Genomic DNA, 19,492 nt, shown 5'->3' with positions numbered 1-19,492 from the left:
AGAGAGAGAGAGAGAGAGAGAGGGAGAAGAAGGGAGAGATGCTATCAGGCCTTAGGGCATTAGGCCGTAGCCTAATGACAGAAGCGTTCAATGATTATTGAGAGGATTAGGTGGCGAAGGATGTCCGCATTACGTGTACTTATTTCTTATACCTCTATGCTTGTATTAGTAAACACAATTGTGCATATTACAATAGCTTATGCGGGGCTATCAACGAGATTATGTTTGCAAGCTCTGCCGATCTTTTTCTATGGGCTCTATAATTATTTGATTAAATCTACAAGGCAATAAAATGCTTGAATCTATATCATGTGCGATACGAACGAGTTTATTCGGAGTTACAAGAACTATGTCCGTTACTAGCAACTATAGCTTAAATTATTCGAAAATCTCTAAACACGGTACGTGTGGGATAACTTCAAGCTAGTAGAGGCAGCGATACGGTATATGAAGTGACTTTAACAACATAAACTGGGTTTGATTTTAAAAAAAAACTTTTTTTCTGGGTGTTATCTTGAATGCTATTCTGTCCTATTATATGCGTTCGTTAATATCTCAAGACGATCCGTCTTGCCTGAGCTGAAAGACGTGTTTAGGAGTATACTTTATGGTGATGGCCCAGCTAGTGGCAAAGATGACAGGATGAAAGGAACTGAACGAAAAAGCGAGAGATGTTAATGCAACGTAATCCGCTTGTATTTTTGCACTTCAGTCAACGAAACGAGTCGAGTAGCAACGATAGCAGGGATGCAGGATATTGTTTGGGTATTAATAGGTATTTAACCTTTTGAAATTACCTATATTATACTCGTCATAATCTAGGGGCCAATAACGAAAATATACTTTTAAGAATTTCTTAAAAAGATCGGGGGGCCTAGCAATGATGAGAAAAGCTGCAATATTAAACATGGACTAGTAGAAACAAGTTTAGTATCAGGCTCCAACATAGCTTTTCAGTAGAGCGGTTACAGGATCCTCGCTGTTAGTACAATAAAAACAGTATCATCGAAGGACAATGAATAAGTCTAACGTACATCCCCCTGCTTCAAGTCTAAATCAGTATTTTGTCTGCATTCAGAAAGGGTTTGCTGTTGTGTCAATGCTTTCATTTCCTCGTAACGTTGTCAGGGTCATCTCCTAACGTTTCCTGATGACCGATCTGCTAATGTATTATATATCAAAATGTACAGGGAATATTACCGCTCTCTTGCCTCGACTAATCTACTTTCTTTGCCTCTGGTTCGCCCTCAGCCCTCAACAACAAAAGAACTCAGTCAGTATACGATGGCCCCAATACGGAGGCCTTAATAGAACTGCATTGTGTAAAAAGAAAGAGTAAACTAATTTCGGAGATGCTTTTCGTTCGGTGAAAGGAGGTTGACGACGAGCAAAAGCTGATTTCATTTTTGGTGCGTGGGTGTTTGATTGACCTCCTTCACGGCTTCGTACAGTTTTTGCAGTAGAGATTCACAACGAAGGCGGTCTGAGGACTGGCTGGAAACAGGTACGTCCTTGGACGATTGTGTCGATTCATTTTTAGCGTGAAAATAAACTAGGGATGGACAAGGCGATATGCAAAATAGGCAAACAACAGTAGATTTTCTCGAATAAAAACCCGATAAGCTTTATGCCTACAGCAGTTCGAGGGCCTATGTAATCAATTCGTATTCGGAGCAGTGAATAGAATGTTTCTGTCAATTGTTGAGGACCGCTGCCGATGTGAAGTTTCATGTATAAGTAGTACGTAGAGAGAGGGAGAGATTCGTTCGATATATACCGTCATCATAACTCGTTTAGAATAACATAAAACAACAATCAGCAAGAAACAATGACTTCAGCGTTTGGCTGTTCTGTTTATTATAATTATTTTTTTATATTTGATATTGTTTGCTTTTCACTCTTGCACTGTTCATGATCACTTTTCAGTAGAAAGCCGTAACGAAATACTGCCATCATTGGAACTGGCGACAGGGCTGCGGCGTCAGTTAAGCTTCGTCGCATTTCTGTGTCTGTATTAGGCATCAGTAGCAAGAAGCTGCTGTCACCACTCTGCCGTCGCGAACGGTCCTTCACTGAGTCGATGGATGGCCTTTCAAAGATAAGATAGAAAAGAATAGTGAATATGCAACAAGCGCTGCCCACAAGCGATTCCCGTATCAGTATAGGTTTTGAATAGCCACACACCGGTGTCTTCGCCACTGCTTCAATGATCTTAGCCTGTGGGTCGTTCACGAAGCTTCACTTGACGTTCCCGATATTATAACAGTAACACGAAGGCTCGACTCATTCATGTTTGTTCTATCGGGACCTGCTTGGATGGTATTCCTGTGCGGAGGGGCGACACATAGATATATCCAACACCATAGCCAACCGGTATCCGGCTGACCTTTCAAAGCCGACGTTGCCTTAATTAATCACTTATTGGATAGTTGAGTGATGTGCTATGACCTCCTGAGCAAGAGAACCCTTCACCGACTTTATCCCACTCGCCCTGATCTGCTTCGCAGCTTGCTCAGATGACGCTAACAACGCTAATTATCTTCAGCACGTCTAACGAAGCAGTTCTAATGCTTAAAGAACGCTCGGCAACTCACTCAGTAAAATGGAGTCCCAGCGGGATTCAGCATTGCAACTACATAAACATTATAAATAGCTGGCATTTTTTATTATGTGTGTGTGACGTTTAGTAGTCACGGATCTGTTATCGATTACAGTTATGATGGACGTCCGATTTGTAAAGATGAACATGAAATTTATTCGCTTAATTGGCAACGGACGTACGTTGGCAAATTTGCCGATAGCAAACAATCCTCGTAAACTACAGACTATCAAAGGCCTAGAGCGCCTTCATATATGAGAGGTGAGAAATTGTGTTACGGAAAGCTGGGGTTACTTTGAATAAGCCCGCTATGACACAATGAACACACATTTACAAGTGCCCAGAATTGGTAAATGTTCCCTGAAAGACGATTATATCTAAAAGGGTAACTCAATTTCGATATTACGAAAAAGCACCCAAACTGGGATGACTATTTCAGATTTATTATCAGATTACTAACCTATTTTATTTGTTAGCAATAAAAATATATATTGTAGCAATTAATTTACTTAGCTCGCGTCCTGCAAGAAGCTGAGCGGATTTTAGCACACATATATTTAAACGATAAGCTCCAATGTCGGCTGCGGTTCATGTTTGGCTCCTTAGATGCTCAGCAGTATAACTCTTTGTTTGAAACAAGTTTCTATTATCCCCTGAAAACCCACTCATCCCATTATAGTTGATGATTAATAGGAAACTAAGACAATTAGTTTTAAAAACCATATCTAAAAAAAAATCGATCGATATGAAAAACCTTAGTTTCAACATTAATTGAAAAATCAAGTAAAAAAAAATATGGCTTATATAGTATACACGAAATTTGCAGCATCATACATTCGTGATCGCTTGTAACACTGGAGTCACCTGTGTTTAATGCCTGGAGCAATGAATTGTCTGCCTCATATACAAGCAAATAATAAACAAGTTACTTTACTCCATCGTTCCGGTGAGGTTAACTGTGTGATATAGTATATCCCAATTATTATTTCTACATTCTATTCTGAATCACACTGCAGGCGACGACGCTACAGCGCCACAGACAATAATCAGGATCGAAGTTGTGTGACTCCCGGAAACGTTAAAACACCCTTCCCTTGTTATAACAAGACCCATTTCCAAAAACAACTCGTTGTTTCTGTTCGAGCATTTGGCATTATCTGCTACTAGGGAGATCGTTAGCCCGAACGTTGTTCAGATTTTCCTATGGTGAATTTTGTAGACTCGAGCAAAAGCCAGCTCGTCGTTCCCCTAATCGTTCGACACGCGGTCAAGTTCCGCGACAGAATAAACAGCTTATCGTTCGGAAGACATTTCTGTGCCTCCAGGAATGATTGAGTTTCCTTTGCGCTTATAGGGCCTCTATTCGCTCCCTGGTTGGTTTCCCTTATTTAGTGCAATTATAAAAGTATCCTCCTACAAGGAGCTTGCAGATTTTGCACGCATTGTGGCACCTCTCGCAAATGACCACTGCTGAATGACGCAATTTTGCCATCCTGCCTACCGTAAGATCGTAGGAGATTGATATCTTGGAGATATTAGCTTTAGATTGCAAGCTCCCTTTCTCTACGGTCATCGTCAACAGGCTCATAATGCTCTCGGAGGTCGAAACCTGCATTTTCCCATTACGAATCTATAGGCACATATGCACCCATAATCAAGACGCGTCTGAAATAAAATATAAATGTATATGTTTGTTCGAAGCGACACAGTGCGTACATGTCTTGCTGTACCGAAGGAACGGAGTGCAAAACATTGACTTCTACCGCCCTTCTTTTGGCCTTTTTTTCCTACTCAAAAACAAAGTAACAGCTTTATACCCGACGCTAGAAAAACTTCCCAGTGTAGCAATTTTTGGGCTAAGGAGAGCGTTCTGTTGACGTACGTTTTTTGTATTTATAACTTGTTCATTAACGCCACAAGTAATCCAAGACAAAGAAACATGCCCGTTAGCCATGCGAACTGTTAGTGCAGCGTAATACATCACGTACTTGTTTAAAACTTGTATAACTTGTAAGTTTTTTATTGTTTAACGATCTTTAAAGTAATACGATTTCGAGCTGAGCTTTCGATGGGGATGCGCTTAATAAATTAGTACTTTCTATGCGCTGATGAATGTTAATAAGATTTTTAACGACAAGATAACGGATTACTTCGAATGGGTTCGGTATTAGTTATTAGCCTACAGTAGCAATTTCCTTTGCTCAGCTTTCGATCCCCTCGAGCTTACTTTTTGTCGTGCCGGCCATAGGAGTGCATACCATTAGTAAGATAATGACACTTGATTTTTACCGATCAAAGTTGTCGCGTGCCTTCGACGCAGCTTCGAAAAATTAACTCTGGCTTATTTCTCTCAGTAGTATCATCCTTGTCATGTCGACAGAGAAGACAATCTATAGTTGTTTCCATCAAATAACCCCGCCCATGGCTAGCTCGAAGCATGCTTTCCGCTCTCTTCTGCACGCAAAGCCATTCTTCACTTACTTTCTATACGGACAATGTCCATTGTATCGTACAAGGTTTAGCTATGGTGCCACAGTGATATACAGGCACACGTACGTTCGAACAGTTAGAAATAACCTTAACTAAATCATTCGGTTCCATTTGAGAGGACCTTAGCTCGGCTAGCACTGTTTATTGTTATGACGCCGACCGGCTGACAGACAAAACTGCGGTAGCCTAGTAGTCACTCGCTCGTGCTAGTTACCTAGAGGCCAGATGGTCTCTCTATGTGGACTCGGGATTACCTCTCGCCGCGTAACGGCGGCATCATAAAATAACCACTCACGCAAATGGACCATGCTGCGCGCTTGTGAGAGGCAGAGAAAGCGGAATTGCTGAAGAAAGAAGATAAACAAACTGATATACTTCATTTATCGGCTAACTATTCTCTCCTGCTAACGCTTCATGCTGAGAAATTGTAATGTTAGTTGCTAAATTCGTTTCTGAAAGGAACAGTACGCCATTATCTTTGCAGGGAAGTTTAGAACGGATCACACCTTGTAGTTCCACGAATTTGAGCGATCTCCTATTAATTATCTATATGAATACTCAGCCTGATCTTCCTAGTTTCTGCTCATGAACTTGATTACGCTGCAAGTAAATATAAGTCGACACTACCATGATGAGAACCCAACTGACACTACTCCGTACGAATTTTTTGAAATAAACACTGGTTGCTGTTGTGATCCATTGCACGCACAGAAGACGTATGTGAGTATTTTTTGGGGGGCGGAAAGCGCGGTTCCGTGATGCTGTAGATTAAAGGAGAATCGAACCACTGCATACACACGTTTTACCTTAGCTTTTCTAGATCAGCTGGTATTACTCAGCCCCGAAGCATCGCTGAAACTGTATAAGCAAAAAGCCAAGAATACTGCTACTCTGATGAAACCTCATAAACACATTGAAACGTCGAATTTACTAACGTTGATCATATTTTATGCAACAAGCAGTATCTGGCTTTTCTGATGCCTTCCTTGACATGATGTAGTAAATAATGGTTCAAGCGGCTTAGGCGGTAGCGGTCCAGTAAGTCTCCTACGTATACCGCCAGCGAATTGTCAGCGGTATGGCAAATCTTTAGCGTCTACTAAAATGAACAGTGTTGGGCATTTGATTGCAATATTTTAATGCCTTGAACGAGTGCAATGGCTGCAGATGGACTACCAGCGTCTGCAGAGGAGGAAACAGAGTCGAGGCCTTAAAACAAGAGAGCATCAACAGTCAAAAGTTACGGTGCCGACGGCAGAAAAAAATGTTAACATCTTTTGTTGACGTCGGTAACTCATTTTGCGATAGGAGTCGTTTTTCTTCCCATAACGCAGCCCAGAAAAACGATCAGAGCACTGAAGAGGAGACGGTCAGCACGATCGATGAAATGTCTCCGAATCCAGCTAAAAGTCACAATACAGCGGGACAGGTTCTGGTAGTCCTACGTGCAATTGGCCCCTGCGCTCATCTTGATGTACGTCTCGACAGCCTATTCCAAGTTGAGGCTTCTGTCTGCCACCAACCACGATACATTCCCTCCTTGTGGCGTGGTATCTAAAATACTTCTACGTGCAGTTCCCAATTCCCTTCTGGAAGTCATCGAGAAACCGTGGCAAGTTCGACCCTCCGAGCCTTAACGAGAAAGAGACAAGCCTGTCCAGGCGAAACGGTTTTTAGAAAAATTCGAATCAAAGGACGCTCCTGAACATCAAGGGGGCATCGTCACTTCGGGTAACTTGATTACTATAGAAGAGCCGCTAGTGGTGGACGGAGCGTGGGGTAGCTTCAAGGAAGAGTTCTTCGACATTTGTCCGTTTCCACCTTTTAGATCTATTTTAACTCTTTACTTTTTTTCGAACCTATTCTCTTCTATTTTCGCTCTGGTTTGGAATTAACCTTTTTTTTGTTGACGCCATTGTGGTTCCTTCATGTATAACTCGACGTATTCTTGTTCTCATCTAATCTTCATGGTAGTTTAGGAGACAGGCGATAGTGGCCTATTTTTCGCCGGAACATCGTTCTACGAACCACGGCTATGAATAACGTCGATCAGCTATGACGCAGCACGAAAACGAGCATGCGTTGCCATATATATGATGAGGAACTGTCTACAGGAAAAAATACATGATGTTGATATACCTATGACATAATCATATAGTTCGTTTTGTTGCGAGACGTACAAAATGATCAATGCACGGTAGTAGCAGCTAATCAAACAGGCATGATAGAGTGATGATTCAGAAAGGCTGCCGAAGGCAACGTGCGTTAATGGAAAAAAAGAAAGTTGTTTATGGCCCAGGTTGAAGTCAAATTTGAAACATCCGAAAACTGACTAGAAATATCGACAACTGCTAGCTCGGACTACAATTTTTCCACTCTTCTGATTCGCTTGAAGATTTATAGGATTAGGATGACCTATTTATTTACTTGCTTCGACAAGTAATGACGATTTCGTATCCAAATAAGCCTGTAAAACCTATCCGAATATTCTAGTTAATCTCTATTAGGAGTCATAATTCCTACTTTGCCATAGTCTGTGAACTCATGACACTTATACTAGGTTAAGGCTGATAGTAGAGCCTATTAAAGTAGCTTATTCTCGTACTTCCCTCATATTCCCTCATCTTCAGGCTAGCATCTGGTCCCATAACTTTATTCGAAATCACATTTATCTAATATCTGCTATCAGGAGCCAAACATGCTTAAATCAAGGAACCTCCAGCTTCTAACTCCGAATGAATGTACCTACAAGCTTCAATGCTCATGTCAGTAACCCTCATGTACAAGCAACTATAAAGTACGGAACAGAAGTTGGCGCAGTTTACTCTAAGTCGGAACGATTCCTTTCATATTGACTGTAGACGTAAGTTCCTTCCAACTGTAAGTCTACTTGGATCCAGCTTTATGTAATTAGAAAGCTACGAGTAGACATGTGACGCTGCTGTCACGATGGAAGCTTGCTTCTTTAAAATTACATTGCCGTTCAGCCAAGTCAGCAAAGGCCTTCAGCGATAAAATGGTAAAATACTTCTACCGATAACACATGCAATAGACATTCAATCGTGGTTTTATTTAAAGTTCATCCCTATCGTGCTAAGAGCATTATCGGCCGTGCCGGGGTATCAGCCGGAAGGTCTTCAGCGCCGACAAAAAATTTAATGGTTTACAATAAGAAATACGCAGATTTTGATAGCTAGTAGATTTGAATAGTGTGGGCTTCGGATCTATAAAAACCACCTCGAGAATCAAAGCACCTGTTCCATGCGTATGCCAATAGCATAGCGAGAAATAGTAAACGCGAGAAAGTCTTTCAAGGTCACATCCAACAGCCACTCTTCAATCTATGTATCCGTTATACTGCAAGTGTTTTCTCCATCGGTCAGGCGACCCCCTAGTTACAACGGCAAAGACGGATGTGGGATCAGCTCGGAACAAGTAGCGCGAGTTTAGAACACAACTACGAGACGGCTGGGTTATAAGCTGCACAAGTCAGCCTCACCTGAAGAGCTTCTCGAGGGACATCAGAAGTGTTTTTTCGGGACGATAGGTAGGCACAGGCCGAAGCGAGATGATATCTTGCCCGCTTATGGTAAACAGTAGCACGCTCCCGTACTTTGAAAATGCCGTAGTGTCAAAGGACTCATCACGCCAGAAAGAACTCCAGTATACGGTGGAGCTTACATATGCCTGTCGTTTGTTATCGATGCGTAGATCCCATGTGAAACATTCTTGTACGTTATAACGAGTTAAGCCTCGGCCTGATTTTTATGACGCGACCCGATTTACCGGCCATAATTGTTAGATTAAAACAGACTTTTTTAAACCCTGCCGATATATGTTATACCATCCTTAGTCGACGAATAGATGAGGCGTTTCCCGCAGAAAAACTTTCGGAAACTTGAGTAAAGAAAGTCTTCTAATCTTTTTAGGATAGCTGATATAAGTTATGAGTTTGAGAAGATACGCAGTGCCTGTACGACGATTTGCTTTTGATGGTTATTCTCTATGGACATGTACTAATTCGCAGAAATGACATTTCAGTATCATAGAGTAGTACTAATGTGAGCACAACAGACTTTTCTATTACACAGAAGGGGAACGTAGAATGTCAGGATACTCAATTTACCTCTGTTGTACGAAAGGTTTTACTTACCATAACAGGAGCGTACTATGTATATACATGTGTGCCATCTGTTTGACTAAAGCGACAAAGACCAAGTATAGCTTCAAGCCTTCAAATCAAAACTGAATATTGAAAATATAGCATTAAATTTTGAAATACAGGAAAGTTAATACGGCTTTTTGCAGTTCGTTAATGTAACTTTGGTAGGAAGCAGATTTTAGCTCCAGCCCATTTAATCCTGTTGATGCCCCTATGTGCTTTACCGCCAGTGACGCATTTAACCGCCCTCTGTCGTGCTCAGTAGCACGCTTTACATGCATCACGATCTACAAACGTTTCCTGCATATATGTATATATATACCGAAAGTGATAGGTACAAAAGGCGATCATTGTGCATATATAAAGCACCACTATGAAGCGTAAATGCACGAAACGTAGTAGATTCTTGGTCTATAATGAATAAAAATTAATAGTGACAATATAGATTATAACAACATCGCTCAAGTACAACGAAAACACGTGCTATCCTGTATGCCACTATCCTGTATGCCACTTCAGAGCCCGACAAAACTAGTCGCTGTTCCGTGGTATGGCCCATGTGAGAACTACTATCGAATCCCATGTCGATGTGGGTCCTGAATTTCTCCAAATTCTCCTGACACCTGTCAACAAGCCAAAATAAGAGCTCTCTTTAAACCTTGGAGACAACCAAGGACTAAGAACATCGTCTCATTTTATTTTAGTCTTGACTGCAGGACAACCCTTGCCGCTTGTTCGATTAAAGTATTTGTAAGATATTTATAGGTTTCCAATATAAAAATAGATAAAATAACACGTTATTTTTTATTTGGAATGGTTGCAAAAATTTAGCGGTGCAAAGCTCCCATCGGTAGCTGGTAGACAAATAGTCGCTGTAACGTTTGTAACAATGATCTTAACGGAACTTAACGTAACATTCACTGTAAGTTGCAGTTACTGCAAGCCGCTCATACTTGCTCTAGAAGAATCAAATACTTTTTACTCCAAGGAAAAATTAGATCAGTATTTGATTGGTAGTTGGTACTGAAGTCCATTCCACCTTCTCTACATGAATACTTTTTATATTATTATATAGTAGCACGTAATATATACGTACTATAAACATTTGTATTGGCCGATTGCTCCGCAAATTTAGAATTTAACAGGCCTTATTATTTATTACAGTTTCAATTAGAAATAAAACAGTCTAGCTTATCGTACATGAATAACCAGATTAGCCACGTAGAGTTCGGATCTTGGTAGCAACATTGTGACAACGTACAATTACCATATCCATATAAAATGCTGCCCGAATTGAAGCCTATATTCTACTTTTCTATTCGCAGATCTGCTTAATTCGCTGCGGAGCTCATCTGCCATATCCGCTCCCGCCTCCCCAGCGCGAAGCGTGACGTCATTTCTATCTCGGGGAGTATCCTTGACTGGAACCCTCAAAGGAGCAGGATATAATAAGGACAGACACCTCACTTTGCTTGTCATTGATGATCAGCCCACCGACTGGTAAGCGAAATTTTTCAATGCAGATCGATTACAAATTGTCTAGCTTAATTGTTACCCCTCCCTCCCTCCCTCTCTCCCCCTTTCTCACCTCTCCCCCTCCCTCTCTCTCTCTCTCCCTATATATATATATGTGTGTGTGTGTAGAATAGACAGACTAGCATGTCTATATCAATATTTCTTGTAAGATGATGCCTAAACAAAAAGAAGAGCTACTTTACGATATTTTTTACATGTGTCATGAATGTCATCGCTGATCAGTCATAATTTATCAAGATTACAGGTTCGCTTCGGGACCACAACCACTATAATTGTTCTTTAGTAGACAATTAACCGCTCGTCATGCTTCATATAAAAAATTCTGGCGAATGAAATTTAAGGTTGATAAGGGGCTAAAAGCTCCAGAAATGCAAGGGTCAAATAATCTGAGAAATACTAAAAAAGACTAACTGTCGGAGTTCATCTGGACGACTTAATCGACAATTGATGTGCCCATCTCCAAAACGGCCATCAGTTTCTGTATCGAAAACCTAGGTGCATTAAAAGGGGCTTTTCAAGATATTTCGACGAATTTTCAAGTTTTTTATTTCTAAAATCTACTGAGGATTTTCTGTTTTTCTCCTGGGAGTCCTCGTCGGATTTTTCGGAAGCCAATAACTGCTAATATTATAGTCAGTACAAACAGTTCATTTCGAGCAAAAAAGGTAACTTTTAATCTCGGTAGGGGCCTGCCCAGGACAAAAAGGCTGGCTGATCCTAGCCAAAAATCTGGAAGCTATAAACTGTTGTTCCCTAAACAAGTTTGTTATTTTTTTGTAGAAAGAACTGTCTTTTATCTAGTACCTGCTTATCTAAATATCTATCGAACTTATCTAGATAAGTTCGTGCCCATCTTAACAAACAGCCCGCCAAAGTCTTCCGCAATTTTAACGCTCCGCTATATATATATATATATATATATACATGTGTATGTATGTATATAGAGTACATACGCAAAATTAAAAGCAATTACGTGTTTGTTCTATGGCAAGAACTTTAAAGTAACTGGTCCTTGGCCGCGTTTTGTCCTTCTAATCAACGAAAATAGAGTAGAAAAAGGGTGTAAGTAGCATTCTGCATGGAAAGCAAAATTAAGTAGCGCTAATGTTGCAAAAACCTTTTGGCGAACAGGCCATGAGAGACTGCCGACTATACAGGTACCCACGATACGAGATCTGGCATTAGCGATATGACCTTCGATATTGTGTGCGATTTAATATAGGCTATTACAATGGGGAGGGGCGCCAGTCTACAGTGCAAGAAAACAGACTTCTAATGTAGAAAAATAGGTTCCTCCTAGAAGAAAATGCGGTTGAATAAATAACAAGTATATAAGAAAAATTAAATGATACCATATAATAACAAAGACTGCGGTAAATTTTCGGTACTGTCCTAGTCTAGCATCGCTTCTATTTCTTATGTCTTACTGTCGTAGATCTCGATTCCCATTTCAGATAATATATGTACTACTACATATTGAAAAAGTATAAGTTCTATATATTTTATATATAAAGGCATAAATGTCATCCTATAGGCTATAGTTTATATATAGTCGGATATATGGATTCCTATACAGGTGAAGAGTACATCGAATAGCTGAGCGTCATGGCGTGATGGTTTACACCAAACGCACCAACCCGCGGTAGATGCTATCTCGGTCTCAGTACCTTTAAACATGCAGGTAGACTATAAGGCTGTGACTCGAACCTTGACACGGACGCATATCACGTTTTGAGCCTTTTCAGAACATCAGAGTCTGTGAAATACCGAAGAAAAGCTACTTCAGAAAAGGATTTACGAAGACTGGTACATAAAACTGATAACGATGTGATTAGCTCAATCTAGGAATGAAAAATCAACCATATCAATCGAGCCCGCGCATGGTTGTATTCGGCAGTTTCAAGAATTTTAAAGTCTTTACCACAATATGTTTAAAGTTTAATTTAGAACTTTTTATCAGGAGCATTTATTAAATATCATTATTCTTAAATAGTAGTCTATCTGTAAATAGACTTAGTCATTGAACCAAGTGAAGTCTTGAAGGCGACAACGTGGCCACTGTTTCGACCTGTGCAGTGTAGGAAAACATTTCCCTTATGTTATTTAAGCCTATGCATTGTACATGCAATATATGAGGGAGAGAGGTACACCTGTTACTAAAGCTCGAAACACAGAGGCCATCGATTTTGCCTTAAAGTCGTAATGACTTCATCAGCAATCAATCATTGCTAAAAACTGATAGAAGCTCAGTTACTATCCTTATCCGTATGTCAGGCTCTTCTTATACCAGTACACTCTGCTCTGCCTTTCTTTAACGCTTGGATGCGCACACAGACATAAAATAATCACATGATAGTCTGCACAATGCATTGTTTTCTAGCAGGCGTCATAAAGGCGCCCTCCCTCACTAGCCGTACGGTCGGAGAAGATGGACACCTGTCGAACTAAGCATCATCCCATACAGCCTTTTCATTACACTGTCGTATGTATAGTACGTACATAACAGGGTTGTTGTTTGTAGCTTCGGCGGATAATTATTGTAATGAATACCGCTGCCGGTACTGCGCCTCGTAGCATCATTAGGAAAACGCTTGTTATTCTCTCTTTGTGACATACGAAATATACAGGACTCGAGAGCCAAAAGGAAAAAGCTAAAGGGGGAAGCCGTAGGTTAGTCGAATCGAAGTGCCCGGGCTGACAAACCCAAGTTATCACTGCACATTGACGCTGGTAGCAATCGTTTGGCCGTTACTTGGTTGTGCAGTTGGCCAGGAAATCGGCACGGGCATTCTCTGTGGTTATCGGGTGGCATCGCTGCTCGTCGACGATTTTTTTGTTGTAGCATTTTCCCAAGGACGTGGCGCGCCAGCCCGTGCCATCAGACCAAGCAGTCGCCACGGTAGTACGAGATACGCTGGTTGCATTTTGCCACTATTGATAGTGCTACTGCTGCCGTTTGCCGATGTGAAAATTTATTTTACTGCTCGGGTTCTTCTTGTACCTAGCCTATATTATACTACTACGGCTTATTGCGATACAGTGGAAAAATATACCATCAAGATTGTTCTACAGCATCAACAGAGAAAGAAAGAATCGCGAGGCCGGCAGCAACCACAACAATGGCACCATCAGAAATAGCTTAGGCTTCTTGGGTTTTAAGAGGTTTTAAAACCTATTGTGATCTTGGCATCGGACGTCGATGCCACAAGCTTACCGTTCCTGCAAAGCGTGATTTGTGGTGTTTACTAGAAAGAGCCATTTGTGCCGATCTAGTGCATGTGTGCATCCGTGTATCCGCATGTATGCACGTAAGAATGAAGCGACCCAAGTAGATCTGATGTTGACGCCTGAGATCAGTAGAAAGTCTTTAAATTGGTGCCGGCGTACGGTACAAACACGGCCAGAAATCCTGTTTGATCCTCGGTAAAGACAATTATACACTACTAGCGATAGCAGTACTATTAGCCTGGAGGCGTCGACGTGATGAGTCCGTATAGAATGAGACAGGGTAAAGAAATCCAAAGGATCACGCGCCGAAGTAGTAGAAAAGAACTCGAGATTTATCGGGCACACAAAAACGAATAACTTGTTGTGTTTTTGAAAAAAAAAAAGTATGTTAGATGTCGAAGGCTTTCAAATCGACTGTTACGTTAAATTAGTTGAACGAATTGAAACGATGAGAACCACCCGTAATATGACAGGTGGTTGTATTCCATACAATCGAAAGAAGCTCCAAAAGATAATCACTCCTTCATATTTCCTATCGTCGTTCGAAATTTGCTGTTTCGTTTAACGGACGAGCACAAAGCACCGCAATTACTATTATACATCGTTTCTTCTTGCTCAGCCCAATCCCTGCCGAAAACGCCCGTAGGTATTTTAGCACTCTTTTCTCCAGCCAGACAGACAGACAGCCAGCCTCGAACAGTATTATGAAGTCGACAGCGTACAAAGATTGTGATTAAAAATGATGAATTATAGTTCTGCAATCTTGCCCCTATGCCGGGCCTACTAAACAAACAAGGTTGATGACAATTTGGCTCCGTTCAGCTACTGGAATAGTGCTGTTGTCTAAGCAAACACAGTACAGATGAATGAGTTAATTACCCAAAAAAATAACGATGGCACAGAATGGGCAATAATACGTAAGGGTAATTTCGGTTGTCGTTTATTTGTAAGCCGCACCTAAAATAGACGAAAGCGAGTGAGCTTTGAACAACGCATTTTTCTCGAGTGGTCACAGCGATACATGCCGACCCGAGTAACCCATTTTCTTCATTTCGAATGTACGCCAAAGCCCATTAGCTTTTCTCAGTTGCAGCGATCGAGTGAAGAACGCACTCGAATAGAAAGAACGCGACGCTTCCTGGCACCGAATCTCATCATGATGTTGACCAAACATGACGTTGCTGGCCTCTTCGCATCTGTGGTTTCCAACCACTTCGAGAAAATCGAGTTGTGCCTGTTATCAATTATGAGACGTGCCTTTCTGTACGTTGTGTCGAGATACAACAATCATTATATTGTTATGTGGGATACAATTATCTATATGATGATCTATGAAATGGTCTACTTTTATATACACAGTCGGGGGCAAACGCCTCTTGAGAATTTCACAGCATTTACTTCAGATGTTGAGTGGACTATTTCGAACCTTATGCTAACTTGCGTATTTCCTTCCAGACACATGTAGAAAATATACTTATCTTAGTTGTCGGCAGAATTTCCCTGAACACTCTGTCGTAAATTGATCCGCATTTTCGTTAGTGTGGATTTCATTTTGAGGATATCGCTATTCGGACGATTCTCGACCGCAGTGCGGATCGAGGTACGGAAGCTATAACTGAGTGGAATCCTCGAAGTTCGACCAATTGTGTTGCCTTTTCCAGGTCTCGCTATTTCCGTGGACGGAAGGTGCATGGGGACTGGGACATCCGAGTGGAGCAGGCCGAATTCAAGGAACTTTCCCTTTGCTCGAACAGCGAACTTGGAACAGCCGTGTCGATGAATTCGTTTCGACAAGGAAATAAGGTACGAGGGAAGACTCAATGTTGACGCAATAAGAAATGGCTAAGACAAATATCGTACGAAAAGCGTCCCACGAATACTCGATCGCTGCATATCTGCAAGTTTAATCTGTAATTGAATTTTTACCGACGTACTATAATATTCATGCAGAGGAGTGTTCGACTAATTTTCGCTGAGTAATATTCACTCGTAAGGACTCGAATCTAGTACGTATAACTCATTACTAAACTATTAAAACATCTGTTATCGATGCTTAAGCGTTCTGATCAGATTTCCTCTGCCGAGGCAAACTACGTTCACAAAAACCAGAAAAATAGAAGAGCTGATTAGTGATTAAATTTTCGAACAATCAGGTCAGGATCGAAGACTTGCTATTTTACATACCGTAACGTCTAGTTTTGAAGAAGAACATTCTCTTGCTTGAGCTATTAACTGTGTTTTTTTTTTAACAAACATTTAATAGAGTAAATAAAAAGTAGAGAGATTTTACTGAAATACATGTAATAAAATAAGCGTATTACGGAGTGTTACTTAATGCCGAGCTCAAACGAAAAGTTAAAGCGGTTCTTAGCGTCGGGTAACAGCAACGACCGATACGAAGCTAGGCCACGGCCCTGTAGAAACCTTAAGCAGGTATATGAAATGGAAGTCAGGCTACTTCCGTCTCAGAAAACATCTACTATTAATATCGAACCTTGCTTATATTCTTCCTAAACCCCACCATCGAACAACAGTAAGATTCATTCACTCAGTCAGTATTATAAATATTACTGGACATCAAATTATTTCGATTGGCTGTTATTATTAAGACTAATTCGCTCTATTTAGGTATCTAAAACGTTTCGGCCCGATTTCCTGTTGGTGAGACAACATGTGCGCGACGCCCACCACGATTACCGACCGTTACTTCTGGGTTTTCGCTATAGTGGGGTGCCCGCAATCAATTCGATACACTCTCTCTATAATTTCCAGGACAAGCCTTGGGTGGTAAGTGACTTTTTTCCAATTATTATATGTTGGTGTTGCCATACAAGCGTTTGAGAGAGGATCGTTAGCTTTCCAAAGTTCTTGGCCGTTACGCAACTGCTAACTTAAGATTCAAGAGTAAGCCACTTTAGAGTCGTTTGAAGGAACGCAAAGTCTGTGGGACCGCATATTGGGGGCGAAATCGTATTCTTAGTTTGAGTGATACATGAACGGAAGCTCAATGTTTATATAAAGAAAACGAATTATAGAGACCTTATCGAGATGATATGTACTAGGCCACTTAGGTATTGGCCAAAATGTTTCAGTTTCGCAGACAGATCAATACCGGTCAAATTGACCTGTGCCAACTTGAGCAAAGTAGCATAATATGGTACAAAATATATGATAAAAACAGATAATTTCCGATAAAATTGAACTAAAACAAAGGCAAAGCTTAGAGGTCGTTAGGACAGTGGGTACATAACAACTTTTGCGGTTGGTAGATGCAGTGCAGGTCGGGCAAGTGTGTAGTGAAGCAGCTTTCATCTTGTCGAGCTGGGCCTGGTGTCATCTCTCTGACCAAGATTCATATTGTTAAGAAGTAAATTGCGCTATTTCACTCAAAGTTGAGCTGCCTGAAGTTCAACTATAGTACCTGTGATTTACGCCGTTCAATATTCCATTCGATGTAGCTAGGCCAATATGTTTGTCTGGCAACAACTCAGCACGCTAAAGTTCACTTTGGAATTATCTGAAAATCAAAAAATAACAGCCGTGAATGTTGTACGCGCCTTTACTCGGTATATATATATATATATATATATATATATATATATATAATTTACGTAATATGTGTTCGTTTGGTAAACTCATGAAAATGCAGGTAAAAAAATCATTAATTATTGCCGATTAAAAACTTGTTGTTTCGAGCTGACACATATTTATGCTCTTCGTGACCTCGTATAATATAGATGTTTCTATACTTAAGTACTACATATGATTTATTTTTTCTGTTGGGTCAAAATAACATTAAGAAGCTACGAATTTTTAGCTTTTCCTTTTCCGCTTCAAAGTAATACCAAAACTATGGGTCGTGTTGGAAGTTTCTTTCTTCTTAACTGATATCAAATATTTTCTTTGGTTAGTTAATCTAATAAAGAAACATCTGACACCGAAAATTCTAGTTTGAGGTCAACCAAAAGGTCCACTTTAGTTTTACTGATATTTTGTATATCTAATGAGCCCTTCAACGACATCACAGCTAAGTGCAACATACTTGAGCTTTATGTGTAACTTAGATGGATAGTAGGTGTGAGACGTCAAAGTTAACACCATTTGTGTACTTACTATTCTTGATTTCTGTCGAAGGTAACCTAGCAGAGTAGTACTGGTATATTTTTTGCTTGACCAACGTGCCACGCCCGTCCAAGGTAGAAATGAATGTTAGAAGGTGACGGTTACGAGAGTTCCTACAGAACATCATCTGCTAGACAGCAGCCGTAATTAATAAGTATATTTATTATTAATAAGAATGGTCGTAACCGACCGATACGTATGCCAAGTTGCAGCCATATAAAATACTCGCGTCTCGTTTCTTCCGTTATTTGTACAATGCAGCATTGCTACAATTAACTGATTCAACAAAACTTCCAACACGAATTCGGGTTATGTCTGTTATTTTATATATTATATAGCTTTATGGAAATTCATCTGGTACGATGATACACTCGTTATGAGGGCCTACGATCGAGCGCATTTGTGTCATACCATCTTACCTACCTTAACCAGAACACAGTCGTCAAGTATCGTACATTCACTTTCATGGGGTAGTCCAATTGCTACTCGAATATTTTTAAAAAAAATACTTGCCGTACAGATAACGTTTTTTTTAGGAGTAGTATTAACAAGAGGGCTCGTACAATTTGTAATATCGACAAAATTATATAGCATATTGCTTGTCTCGCAAATATTGAATATTTTTGCCCCTACTTTTGTTACTTTTTTCGTAGAAGAGACTGACATTTTAGACAACAGTGAGAATCATACGGTCAGCTCCTAAAGGCCTAAACGCAAATATATATGTATATATATATATATTTTTTTTTTCAAGGTAAACCTTGCAGAATTTAAGTTAAAAATGTTGTTTTCGTGCAGACGAGCTTAGGTCCAAGTATGATGTAGACCTAGACCTCTTAACCTTCTAACATGCTAAAAAGTGACGTAGATCTTTTTTTGGCTGAAAAAAACTTTTCGTGCGGTACTACATAGCTTAGGTGAAGCCTCGGTGCTAATTATTTAAAATAAAAATTGAATATATTCAAGTTCACGTGGTTAGTAGAAACAATCATCTAGTATGTCCTGTATAAGCAAAAAAACTTAAATACATGTTATTTATAGTTAACTTCGTCTCAGAGGATACCTTATGTCCTAGGATAGAATAGAGATTTTACAATATAACTAGTCATAATTCAATTGAATCTAATTAACTTATCGATATTTACGGTAATGCTATTTCAGTTTGCCCAACTATTGAGTTTACAACGACGTATGGGAAAGGAGCAGTTCCCTTTGATGGAACAAACATTCTTTCCTACTTACCTGGACATGGTGAGTAAGAAATGTTTTACCGAACACGGTTCTCAGTTTCGATACATTAATCGAGCTATCGACTTTTACTTAGATGACATAGAAACACAAAGAGCCGGTGATCC

The 19,492-nt window shown here is 40.2% G+C and overlaps 2 protein-coding genes across 10 annotated transcripts in view; one reads left to right on the top strand and one right to left on the bottom strand.

Moving 5' to 3' along the window:
• LOC111248906 (synapsin-like) overlaps nt 1-19,492 on the top strand; it is a 58,277-nt gene that overhangs the window by 3,138 nt on the left and 35,647 nt on the right. For 2 of the 3 annotated variants that reach the window (XM_086986149.1, XM_086986148.1), the window contains exons 1-4: nt 13,990-14,210; nt 15,677-15,818; nt 16,644-16,802; nt 19,299-19,388. In XM_086986149.1, the coding sequence (XP_086842275.1) occupies nt 14,086-14,210; nt 15,677-15,818; nt 16,644-16,802; nt 19,299-19,388 (516 nt within the window). In that variant the 5' untranslated portion in view covers nt 13,990-14,085. Of the gene's footprint in view, nt 1-10,576; nt 10,752-13,989; nt 14,211-15,676; nt 15,819-16,643; nt 16,803-19,298; nt 19,389-19,492 lie in introns of those variants that run through there. The other variant, XM_022802001.2, reaches the window with a different exon arrangement.
• The window catches only part of LOC111249364 (uncharacterized), a 30,521-nt gene continuing 19,167 nt past the window's right edge, over nt 8,139-19,492 (bottom strand). Inside the window, exons 3-6 of one of the 7 annotated variants that reach the window (XR_015325792.1) lie at nt 18,129-18,267; nt 17,437-17,532; nt 12,455-12,543; nt 8,139-9,874 (exon numbers count right to left, since the gene is read on the bottom strand). Coding sequence is in view for 3 of the 7 variants with exons in the window: in XM_086986145.1 (XP_086842271.1) it covers nt 17,474-17,532; nt 18,129-18,267 (198 nt within the window). In the remaining 4 variants the exon portion in view is untranslated. Of the gene's footprint in view, nt 9,875-12,454; nt 12,544-16,795; nt 17,533-18,128; nt 18,268-19,492 lie in introns of those variants that run through there. The other 6 variants (XR_015325794.1, XM_086986145.1, XM_086986146.1 and 3 more) reach the window with 6 other exon arrangements.

Source organism: Varroa destructor, unplaced genomic scaffold (assembly GCF_002443255.2).
Source record: "Varroa destructor unplaced genomic scaffold, Vdes_3.0 BEIS01000004.1, whole genome shotgun sequence".
In the NCBI taxonomy this organism is placed as follows: domain Eukaryota; kingdom Metazoa; phylum Arthropoda; class Arachnida; order Mesostigmata; family Varroidae; genus Varroa; species Varroa destructor.
The sequence above is the reverse complement of the archived record's forward strand: the minus strand, read 5'-3'. Positions and strand labels throughout refer to the sequence as shown.